Source organism: Balaenoptera ricei, chromosome X, assembly GCF_028023285.1.
Source record: "Balaenoptera ricei isolate mBalRic1 chromosome X, mBalRic1.hap2, whole genome shotgun sequence".
NCBI lineage: Eukaryota > Metazoa > Chordata > Mammalia > Artiodactyla > Balaenopteridae > Balaenoptera > Balaenoptera ricei.
This window is the reverse complement of record NC_082660.1, coordinates 12,184,942-12,197,945: the sequence shown is the minus strand read 5'-3', so window position 1 is coordinate 12,197,945 and position 13,004 is coordinate 12,184,942. Positions and strand designations below refer to the sequence as shown.

General features: G+C 38.0%; 1 protein-coding gene across 2 annotated transcripts in view; it reads right to left on the bottom strand.

The window, feature by feature from the left end:
* MOSPD2 (motile sperm domain containing 2) overlaps positions 1–13,004 on the bottom strand; it is a 61,823-nt gene that overhangs the window by 48,674 nt on the left and 145 nt on the right. For both annotated transcript variants that reach the window (XM_059911868.1, XM_059911869.1), the window contains exon 2: positions 12,797–12,866. In XM_059911868.1, coding sequence (XP_059767851.1) covers positions 12,797–12,866 — 70 coding nt within the window. The remainder of the gene's footprint in view (positions 1–12,796; positions 12,867–13,004) is intronic.

Below are 13,004 nucleotides of genomic sequence, written 5' to 3'. Positions count from 1 at the left end.
GAGGCCATAAATCATGTATCTGTAGAGTGTTACCTTGGATATGGCTTTCAATATCTGGGCTCTATTTTTCTAATCTTTACAATGAGTGGTTCTGTTGTAGGTAAACCTTGGAAAATGGTATTTTAGCTCTGTCTATTCAAAAGTTCATCAGTATTCAAAGGACAACTTTTCTTTAATTATGATTTATAAACACGAGTTGAGATATAAAAGAATTTATATACTGTTTAGCAGCAAAAAGGACCCTGGGAGCACCTGCCCCTAAAGTCAGATCATCCAGTTTGGCCACTGGACAGCTCTCTCCACTGGACCAATATAGTGTTTTCCTTGAAATTACTGTCTGACTTCAAGAAAATTTCTCCCAAATACCCCAGTCTGAATAACCATAGTTTACTTAACAGTTGTTCTTTCAAATAAAAATGGTGGTCCATGAAAAATGTGACTAATTTAGCTAGCAACTCAAATACGCATAAGTATTTAATGTGTACTTCCTGATTTTGTTACCCAGAACATTTAAAGCCCATGTACTCAAGGGTCAAGATTTAATAAAATTTACTGCTTCATCTGGGGCTTTCTAAAATAAAACTGACTTAAAAAAAAAAGTTTTAACTGAGAGTGCTTGATTCGGGCCAAGGAGGCAGCAGTTTTGCCCACCATTGCTTCCGTGTAATCAGAGCAAACGAAAAAGGGAAAAAAGCTTCTTAGTATCACTGTGAAAACAGCTTTGACCTCATGGGCTCCTGAAGAGTCCTGGGCATCTCCAAGGGTCCGCAGACTACCACTTCCCCAGGACAACACGTGGCAAGTGGTGAAAACTCAAAAAATATTAGCCATAAGAAGAAGAATCAAACATTATTGTTGTTATTACCATTATTCCTACCACTGCTGATATTACCACTACGGATACCATAAACAAGACAGTGCCCATTACCAAGAAATGTAAAGCTTATTGCTCTTGGATAGCTTTTAGGGATGCAGATCTTTGAAATTAGAAATCTCCATTTAGATTAAAATGATTAATTATTGTTATTAATAGGACATGTACTTACATATGAGACACCTGTTGTTAAACATTTACCCCTAGAGACAGGTAGAGATGGAAACAGCTAGAAAAGACAGAGCAAGAGAGGACTGGGGAGGAGGTCACGTAGGAGTGGAGGGAGAGAGGCTGGAGAACAGTAGGGGCAGAAGAGGACAGAGAAGAGGGCTGAGGGGAGGAGAGGGAGAGACAGAAGGACACACAGGGAGAAACAGAGAGAAAACTGAGCATTCAAGGTAAGGAAAACTTGGCCTGGGACCACAAGGCCAAGTGTAATAATAACTGCTTATGACAACACAATTTGCTGCTTTCAAACACAGCTCCCAGACAACTGAACTGAGGGGAAGCAAACTACACAGCCCAAACCATACCTCTTTGGCATACTGATTATTTTAGGCTGATATTTTTAACAAACGGCACATACAGGAGTCTTTAAAGTGAGTAAAAGTCACCCTTTTATAAGAAACATTTACATGTATAAGGGAAGTCTCCACTTGTAAGTGCCTCCCTCTCTGTAACAGGAAGAGGAGAATGATTGGAAATCTCCAGAAACTCTTATCAATGGGAAAGGCAAGGACATAAATCTGCACAACCATACCCTTGTTTACTGAGCTTTTCTTGGTCACCTCTAATAACCGACTCCCCACCCTAGCATCTTCTGTCTTTAGCTGGAGATGGTATTGAAGGTGGTGGCTTGGGCCACTTCGGAGAGTTACTCAGTTCTCCTGGGTCTCTCCCACGTATACAGTGGATACACATGTTATTAAACTTTTGTTTTTCTCCGGTTCATCTGTCTTATATCAATTTAATTATTAGGCCAGTCAAAGAACCTAGAAGAGTAAAAGGAAAATGCTTTCCCCTCCACAGAATCCTCAAGTGTTAGGGAGTTTTCTGAAAACCAGTCCTTCAGTAAATACAGATGTTACAGGAAGAAGCTAAAGATGTACACTCAAAAGGTATCTGAAGATATCAAAACACACATGTGCGCACACCCCTCCCCCCCACCTAAGACACATCACTTTGAAAGACTTTACCTCTCAGTGATTAAAGCATAGAGATGAGGAAGAGATCTGCCTTATACACAGATATATATGTGTATAGTCTCATAATACCTTGTCCTTATTACTTCCATCTTGCTGAGGACCAGGGAAAACTTCATCACAAACCAACATTAATCTCAAGTGGCGGACTTTTAAGCCTCATCCTTACATTTGTTCAAAATAGCTCAAAGCTCATTTTTGGCCACTCCTCTGTTAAGAAACCTCAGTGAACTATCACCACACCTATATGGTTCACTGTCTCTTTCTACTATTTATTTCTTCTTCCATAAATTTTGCTCTGTAAATTGGTCTTATATTTATACAGTGTATCCCCACCAAACAAAGTGGAAAGTTCCTAATTTTGCAGAGAAAGAACTAGATAAATGGCAATGGTAATTCACCTCTGGGTTACTTAGACAGGACTAAATGTTCCAGGGTAAAGATGACCTCTCAGCTTTTTGTTTCTTCCTCTTTTCCCTGCGTGTGCATGCTCACCTCCTTCACGCTCTCTCTCACATACACAATTTTAAGTGTTGCAGGATAAACAGAATACAGTGCTTACTCATAAAACAGAGAATTCCATTATTAACTTTTCTTTTTCTCTCTTGTATTTGTTGGCTGGTGAAATTACCAACCAGCCAGAAACTGTGTTTTAAGGTTAACAGGTGTGAAAAAAATTCATAGCCAGATTCAGGATACCGGGCAGAGTGATGAAATCAGAAGGCCCCTGCTACTACGAACTATGTACAGGGAGACTGAGCAAGTCACTCTGCGCTTCATTTTCTTCTCTGTAAAATGGAGATAAGGTCTGCCTATCCACAGTCTAATGAAGATCAAGGGCACTTCGAAAATTTTAAACACAATACCAATGAATTTTCATTAACATAAGGTAGAATGCTCCCTATGAACAGAAGATTAAATTCTAATTGACCTATTAGTCGGTTGAGAAAATCTTGAAAGTATATTATAGTTATTATAAATGTGCCTAGAATTCATATAAAAAGGTTGAAAAAATACAAAATTATTCTGACAATGAAAACCAGAAAACAGTTATGAACTGGGTGTCATACTGTTCAAAAGCAGCAAATATACAGCTATCAAACATCAACAGTAGTTTAAAACCTCTTAGCATCTGTTATTTCTCCAAGGACTCTGAGCACTGATGCACTTAAAGTCCTGGTGGGACCCGGGAAGAGCATTTGTACTGGATGGACCACTTGTATTGGCTGGACCATGTAAATGTCAACAATGGGTGTGATCAGGCTGAAATAACGAAATATTCCCTTTAGGGCATCCTCTGCTGGTTGGCCACAACCTACCCTGCATCTCCTCTTTCCTGTGAAGCTAGCTGGTGAGAGACTGAGAGGCAGGTAATCATCTACGATGGGATTAAGCCATTGGCCTATAGCGGCGATTCTCAAACTTTAGCACCTCTCAGAGTCAGCAGGAAGGCTTGTTAAAACGGGGATAACTGGGCCCCACCTCTCGAGTGTCTAATTCATGGGTGGGATCCCAGAATCTGCACTTACAGCAAATTCCTACAGGATGCTGCTGCTGCCCCAGGGACCACACTTTGAGAACTACGGGTCTATCACAGGGGTTGGCAAAATTGTTCGGTAAAGGGCCAGATGGTAAACATCTAAGTATCTTAGACTTTGAAGCCACATATGGCCTCTGCTGCCGATTCTTCCTCTTTTTTTTGTTTTTAGCAACACTTTAAAAATACAAAAAATATTCTAAGCTCAAGGGCTATTAAAAAACAACAACCATGACAACAGGACTTTGCTGACCTCTGGTCTGTTGTAGAGAGGGGAGGTGCTTTGTGCTTCAGCTCCTATCCTTGAAGAGCTGAATTCACATGCTGGATATGTACGAGATATTATATCTTGGATGACTTATCTCCCTTTTTTATCTCTTGTTTTCAATGTTCTTTAATAATACTTTACAATTTTCTCCATAAAAGAAAAAAAGTTGTGTATTTCTTCTATCAGATTATTAAGCAGTCTAGAGATTTTTGTGTTGCTACCATGAGCCAATAATGACAAGACTGGCAAACGTTATACCTCTTATATTCCTTGCCATATTGATAACTAGGTTATTTTATACCCAGTAGAATTACAGAAATAATATTGTAGATCACCGTCTTTTTCCTGACACTCTGGGAATCATTTTGAAGGTTCATAATTAACCATGACCTTTGCTGTAGAATTTTAGAAGGCACACTTCAGAGCTAAGAAAGTTTATCTTGTTTGGTAAAAGTTTTGTTTGTTTTTCATAAAGGTGAATTATAGCCAGTGTGGTTTCTGTCTTTACTGAAATAAACATTTTCCCTCATTTAATTTGGTTACTGCAAATATGTTTGTATTTGCTTAAACAAATATAGAAAAAAGAAACAGAAAACAAATATGGCTAGCTAAAGAAGGAAGAGGAATAGGGAGTGAAGAGGCACAAGAGATGTAAGACACTTTGCAATGTGTATCTTTTTATATAGTTTTGGTTGTGAACTGTGCCCGTTCAAAAATTTCACTGAGAAGCATTTTGTTAACGTGGTAAATTCCTCCGCTGCATTTTCTGATTATGAATTATCTTTGTATTCCTGGGGCTAACAAAAGACCTTGGGCCTTATGTGTATGTGTGTGCCTTTGTGATGGTGGGGTGGGAAGAGTGGTAGAGGTCTGTGACTACCAATTCAATTTCTTTAATAGTCATTGATGCATTTAGGTTTTTTACTTCTCGTTGAGACAATTTTACATGATTTTTCTTTTCTCCAGAAAGTTTTCCACTTAATCTAAGTTTTCTAACTTACTGTGATAAAGCTGGTCATTGAATTCTTATGATTTTTTAAATCTCTACATCTATAATTCTATCTGCTTTTTGTTCCTAGTGTATGTGTTTGCCTTCTCCCTGTCTTCTTAATCAGTCAGCCTAGGTTTGTTTATTTTATTAGTCCTTTCAAAAGGCCAACTTAGGTTTATTATACCTACTATCTTTCTTTCCTATACCATGAATATCTGCTCTTTTCTCCTTCTACTTTCTCTGAATTTACTCGTGTTCATTTTTTAGCTCTTTGAATTGAATCTTTAGCTGATTTTTATTGGGCCTTGTTTTCTAATAAATGAAAGTGAGACCACAGATATTCTCTTGCTCAGCTTTTAAGTATTTTGTAATTTCCATTGTGATATCCTCTTTACCCTACGAGTTATTTAGCAGAAGTAAGAATTACACACATTGCTGGAAAGTTGTTAACCCATGGGTTATTTAGAGGTGTTATTTTAGTTTCCTAACATTTGATTTCTTTTTAAGTACCTTACCTCTCATTTAGTTGCTTAATGGGGGGAGAATATGGTCTGTATGATCTAGCTGCTTTGGAATTTCTGAGACTTCCTTTATGACTTAATATGTGGTGAATGTTTGCAAAAGTTCCAAGAGCACAAATATATATTCTACCCACATAAAGTTACAACATCATATTATACTCTCTATTATCAGAGACTTGATATTTTTAGACATGTATTAAGGACAAAAATTGATAAACTCTTAACACATCTTTTCCTCTTCTTCTGATCATGAGAACTTTAAAACGCAAAGATGAATAAAGCCTGAGCTGATCCCTTGGATGGTTCATAATCTAGAGAGTTTACGTAAAATGTCCAGGAGTGTAGTTCCACTTTGTTTTTCTTAACATTTTTATTGGAATATAATTGCTTTACAATGGTGTGTTAGTTTCTGCTTTATAACAAAGTCAATCAGCTATACTAGTTCCACTTTAAATGCCATTTTCCTTACACCCTTCCTTTCCAGAGAGGGCAGTTGACAAGAACAATCCCGTTTTTATGTACCTTTACGTACAGAGCTTCCTTCTATTCACTGATCTTCCTGTCCTTGAAATTCTCCTCTCAAAGATCATCTATGATACTAACATTTCCTAGTTCTTCTACTTCTCTAACTACTTTGTCTCCGTCAGCCTAATAAGACGAAGGCATTCTGCAAGGTTAACTGCATAATTTAAAGAAAACAGAGAAAACAGAGACATTTTCAAAATTAAGTTTACCACCAAGACCTCACCAAGGGAAAATCTAAAGGTTATACTTAAGATGAAACAATAATGCTACCAGATAAAAGATCTGAAACTTAAGGAATGATAGATAAAGATATTGGCAAATACATGGTATGTAAGCAACCACTGATATATAAAACAACAATAATCAATTGGAGGAGGGGTGATTTATGGGAAACCAGGTTAGAACTCCACAATGACCATACCTTTTAGGGAGTAGAAAAGAGGAAACACTGCTAACTCATTTTATGAAGGTTGCATAACTTTGATGTCAAAGTCACACAAGAAAAGTGCAAGAAAAGAAATTTACAGACCAATTTTTCAATACAGATGCAACACGCCCAAACAAAATATCAGCTAACCGACTACAGCAATATATTTTAAAAACCTGATTAATATAATTTGCCATATTAACAGATTAAAAGCGAAAAACCAAGTGAACATTTCATCAGATACAATGTGTTCAATAGATGAAGAAAATGCATTTAGTAAAATTCAACCCTCAACTGTGATGGGAACAAAACAACAAACAAAACCCCAAAACTAGCAAAGCAGGAACAGAAGGAAACTTCTTCATTTTGATAAAAGATATCTACAGAGATCGTGTTCGGGGGTATCTCTCTAAGACCGGGAATAAGACAAGTAGGCTTTTATCAATGCTTCAATTCAACAGTGTTCTAAATGTTCCAGTGAGTATAAAACAGAAGCACTTAAAGCTCTAAAAATTGCAAAGTTAGAAAGAAAACTATCATTATTTCAAGGCGATATTTTTGTCTACATAGAAATACAACTTATCTAGAGATAACTTATTGAAATTAATAAGAGTCAGTAAGGTTGAGTCCAATATTAATGTAAAAAAAGTCAAATGTACTTTCTATAAACCAGCAACAATCATTTAGAAAATAAATTCTGAAGAGATACTGTTTAAACCACCACAAAAATAAAACATATAAAGTATCTGGAAATAAACTGAACAAAAATGGGTTAACCTTTATGGAGAAAATTATAAATCTTTCAAGAAAGAAGAGTTCAGCAGATGGGTATACCAGGTTCTTAGAAAATTTAACCATGATGATGTCAAGTCCCCCAAAACTGATCTTCTGATTTCACATGATTCCACTCAAAATCCCAAAAGAGGTTTTGTTTTGTTTTTTGGGGGTTTTCTGCAAAAACATGATAAACTGATTCTAAAATTTATATGGAGGAACAAAGGGCCAAGAAGAGCCTGAAGAAGTGATTTTCATAAGCAGAAACCAAATGGCCCATAAAGATATGGAGAGATGCTCAAACACACTGGTACTTAAAGAAATGCAAATTAAAACCACAATGAGATATCCCAACACCCCCATCAGATGGGCAAAAATTTAAAAAAACACTAACAATGCCAGATTTCAGGGTGTAGAAAAACAAGGACACTCAAAAAGTGCTGGTTAAAATGAAAACAGATGCAGTCAGTTTGGAAACTAGTTTGGCATTATCTAGTAAAGTGGACCGTGTGCCTATTCTACTACCCACCCGTTTCACTGTTGGCTACAAACTAGAGCAGCAGTTCTCAAACTTCTTGGTCTCCAGACCCCTTTTACACTCTTAAAAATAACTGAGGGCTCTAAAGAGTTTGTTTGTTTATATGGGTTATATTTACTGGTAGTTACTATATTAGGTATTATAACAGAAAAAATTTAAATATAAGGACACACGAGCACACATTCTGTCATCTGTCAGAGCAATATCATCACATGCCATGTAACCTCTGGGAAACGCCACTGTATGCTTGTGAGAGAATGCCAGTGAAAAAGGAAAATGATGTCTCAGTGTTATTATGAAAATAGTTTTGGAGTCTCAAGCCCCTTGAAATGGGCTCAAGGAACTATAATTCCTAGACCAACTTTGACAGCCACTGCCCTAGAGAAAGTCTAGGCACCAGGTATATCTAAGAATGTTTATAGTAGCATTGTACATAATAGTAAAATCTAGAAAGAACCCCAAATCCATCAACTGGTATTTTCATTCTGTGAGCTACAACACAGCTATAAAAAGGAATCAACCACAGTATGAATGACTCTTGAGCAACAGAAGAAGCAAGTCATGGAAAAAAAAAATATTCAGCTTTTATTGATATTTCAAGTTCAAAAAAGAGGTAAACTTAATAGAGTACTGGTGAGGAGTACGTCACAGGTGGTAAAGCTAATGAAAAGCAAGAGAATGAGTAACGGCAAATGTAGGATAAGCAGCTGCCTTGTGAATATCCGGGTTGAGGATACCCACAAAGTTCTTTTTCTTTTGTTGAATAGTGAGTACAAGGGTGTTTATTTCATTCATGTTTTATACATTTTGTACATAAAAGATATTTCAAAATTAAAAATAAGAGGCCAAAAAAAAAAAAAAAAAAAAAAATAAGAGGCCAAGACAAAACAAAAAGACTAGAAAAAGTTATTGGACGAGACAATTATTAAACTTAACAGCAATGGGAGAAACCACAAAGGAATGGATAAGTTTGAATACATTCAAAAAAGGAAAAAAGTCAAAGTGACATAAACAAGAAAAGCCCAAAGCAATTTTAAAAGCCATACTAAAGAAAAAAAATTTTTAAACTACAAATGGATGTAAACATATGAAAAGAAGTTTATTCTCATTAGTAATCAAATGCAAACAAAGAGGCATGAGTTAAATGGTCCTAAGGCTGTGCTGAGACTAACACTTTCATATGTGCTGGTGGGAATGAATCGTGGTGCAACTTGTATGGAGGAGAATTAAGCATACATATGAAGTATCTTAAAATATTCACACTCTTCAAACCAACAATTCTACTTCTACACATGACTCTTAAGGAAAAAATCTGAACTACTGTGCAAAATATTGTATTAACAAAAAACTGGAAAGAATCTAAATGTCCAAAAGGGACTACTTCAGATAAAACATAAGAAAATTCTCTTTTATTTAAAAAACTGAATATTAAGTAGTAATGTAAAACGTGGCTTACTTCGTAATATGGGGAAATAAGATCATGTCAATAAAAAAAAATGCAACACAGAAAAACTACATACAGAATGACCTTTTAACTATTTTTTTTAATGTATAGAAAAAAAGGCCAGAAAAAAATGCACCCACTGTTAGAAGAGCTATCTCTGGATGATAAGCTTATGGGAGATTCTCCAGACTGTTTCTGGTATCACCCAAATTTATTTAAATGAATTCATATACTTACAGAGTCAGAAAACAAACCTAAAATTACAAAACCCACAAACCTCTCAGTTGCTCTTAAACCTCAATAAAGAACAAATGCATCGCTTTGGTGGCCAAGGCTCTCTACACTATATTCCCACTGTTTTTAGGCAGGTGTGCTTACCCTCCTTAAGGCTCATCAAAGCGGACTTCCTATGGCTTCCCGAACAAGCCCCACACCTTCTCACTTAAGCATCTCAGCTTGGACTATTTGAGCCACCTGGATCACATTCTCTACCTAGCCGAATTCTAGCATCTTCCAAAGTTCTTGCGAAACACCACCTTTTCTAAGAAGTTTTTTCTAACTCGGTGCTAACCCAGTCACCCCCACTAGATGTGATTTTTTCCTGCTCTTTGACTCGTACAGAAATGATTTTAGCACTCATTCCTCTTGATAGAGATGTTTTAATGACTCTACTAGATTGCAGTAGTTCAGGAAGGGGCTCTATCCTTCTTCGGCTCTTTCTCTAATATTGACACAGCTTCCCAGAATTAAGCACATAGTAAGTATGTGAGGAACTGAATACATTATTGTCACAAGGGATTAGTCTCTTTCCTTGGCCACAAGAAGGAGGAACAGAGAAGGGAAAATGTTTCTCAGCCGAGACTCAGCATGAAATTTCTTACAGAAACAATGAGGACAGAAACAGTAGTAGTGCTACAACAATTATGGACTTAGATTTTATTCTTTTTGCAGCTACAAATCTATCCATAATTGGTAACTTAATTTCTGTGGAAACAAAAACATGTTCGGAATTCCCAAGAACCTACTCCCCAAAGAGGTGTTGGAGTACAGCCAGTGTGTAAGGCGACATACTTGCAAATAATAAATATTTTCCTTTAGGAAAAACATCATGTTTGCTTAAGTCTGCCTTAAGCCTCTTCTGAAACAAAATATTGTTAACAGTAAGAGAAAGGGGAAAATGAAAGACAGAGGAAGGAGGAAAGTGGATGTTTCTCAACACCTAATTTCTAAAAAGTAAACTTGAAAGGGAGAACACAGGCAAATCAAAAAACCCTTTTCACCACTTTCCTACTCTACCTTTACCCAGTGCTGTATTTCAGGAAACAACTGAAACTTTAAGGGGAGAAAGTCTTTAAAGAATTTTTATTTTCCTTTCCAACGCAAGTCTTTAAATTAATTAAATTAATATTTGCAATGGCTATGCAGATAACTGACCCACATACATTCACACATACCCAGGTGTGACAAAACCCTCCCTATACTTAATGCCAGACAGTGCTTTACTTTGAAATAACACTGGTCTTTAGGAGACATTTTGTGAGGGCTGCTCTTTGCCAGATTTTGGTGGGGGGGGGGGAGACGGTCAGAACAGCTCTTAATCTAGACTTGGACTCATCTTCATATGTATGTATTTAAGCATTGCTATATTCAATCAATGACTATGTATTCAGAGCTAAGTATACAGAGGTGAGTCAGACCCTGCCCTCAAGGCCCACAGGCTGCCCCAGACCCACAGACATTCTACTGAAGGAAATGAACAATAAGGAAACAAATGAACAGGGAATTACAGGTTATGGTAAGAGCCGTAAAGGAGACAAGACAGGGAGGCTACTTAATAATTGGCAAAGGCCTCTCAGATACATGTAAACCAAGATGGAAAAGAAAAGAAGAACGTAGCCATGCTCACTCCCTATAAAGAGCCTTCCAGGCAGAGAGAAGTGGAAAGGTCCCGAGATGGAAACAGACTCAGTCCATCTGAAGTGCATAAAAGCAGCAGTGTGGCTGGTCATGTTATTCAAACTGTGGGTCACATTTGTAGGTTGAGATGTCAACTTTGTGGGTCATTGTATCAGGGAGTCATAGGTTTTCAGCATAAGTATTCTTTAATGAACTTTTGCTTCAGTTATGTGTGTGCATGTGTGTACTAAGTTACAACGTATAATACGTTTCTTACTGTGGGCAGTGGTGAAATCTGTACTAAGCAAGAGGAGTAGTAACAGATGAGGATGGAGCTCATCCAGCTCGTGCATAAAAAGATTACTAGAGTGAATTCAGAAGACCTGAGCACCAGCCCCGGCCTAGCTACTAACACTAGGGCGTTTGAGCAAATCACTTCATCTCTCTAGAGCTCACTTTCTTCACTGTAAAAATGAGAAGGTTGGACCAAGATGACCTTCAAGATCTTATCTATCGCTAAATTCCATGACTATATCCTGCTTCCTCCCTCGGGCCTAAGTAAATGACCATTAGGGAGCACTAGCTCATTAGGTCAAGTTCTGGGTTACTTCTTACAATGTTATAAACCATATAGCTCTAAGAGTTACATTTCTACAGAAAGCAATTTTAGAATTCTCTCTTTACTGGAACCAGCTGTCTTATTAGAAATGAGATCTCTGGGCTAAAAGTGAATCAAGTGCTTTTGCAACTCTCTGGTACAAAGTTTGGAATGTGAAGAAAACTGACAGGGAGGGATGAAAAGATTTACTGACTAGGTTATTCCGAACAGATTTCTTTATTTGTTCTAGGTTATTAACTGACATACCATCTAGGGCAGTCTAAAGCTGTAGGGAACCTCCGCTCAGCACTAAAGTCAAGATGTAGAAGCTGAACTTTCACATAACCAAAAAGACTACTGAGGAAAAATACTGAGAGCCTACTATATGCTAACCCCATGCTACACAGTTTGATATATGCCTTTTCATTTAATTCTCCTAACCTAATTATTCACATTTCACACTTATGGAATCAGGGGCTCAGAGAAGACAAGCAAGCTAGTAAGTGGCAGGATCTGGATTAGACTACTTATTCCATATTTATAATACATTATCCTGCAGGCTTCTGAAAATTACTGTAATCTTTAATTACAAAGATTAAATCATCAGTTAAATACTGGACTACTCAAGTTATCTGTGACATCTGGACACAGAACGTTCACCCAATAAATCAATTCTGGACTCACAGGTACTTTGCTACGTACAGTGTGGGATGAAAAGATAAGAACTTGCTCCAGCACGAGAGGGCCTACTTCGTGGGGAGCCTGCTGGGTTGTAGGAAGTGGAATTAGGCAAAATGGCCGAGGAATTCAGATCCCCAATTAAGCACACGTGAGTAGTATTACAGCTGTTTCCAGGTTCATTTTCTCGATTGTTGCTGGTGAAAGGTCATCAGAGGAACAGTGTCACCTGAGCCGAGGGCCTAACAAGTGTCCTGCAAGTTCCATAAACTCGAGACGCTCAAAACACTTCCAACTTACATTAACCCTTTAGGAAGCAATGGACGCATCACTTGCCCAATTGGAGCAGTGTCCTTGCCATATTACGGAAAGTAAAACCTGGGAAACGTGGAGGGCACGGTCCCTAACTCCGTGAGGATCGAAATGGTCCCTAACGCCTCCCACAGAGACTCCCGCAAACACCCCAGCAAAGTTGGGGACGCTCATTGCACACCTGCCTCAACACCGAGATTGCGGTACCCACCTGTCACATACTCAGCTTCGAACCTCCGTCGCACGTCAGAGATGAGCTTGGCTTTATTCTGGGCTTGATACTATAAGAAAGACACGAAGGGACGCTTAGACATTACGCGCACCATCCCACTTCCCCGCAGCCCAGCCCACCTGCACCTGGGCGCGCGGCCCCCGGGCCTCAGAGGCGGCTTCGGGGTCCGAGTTGGAGGGGCTCGGCA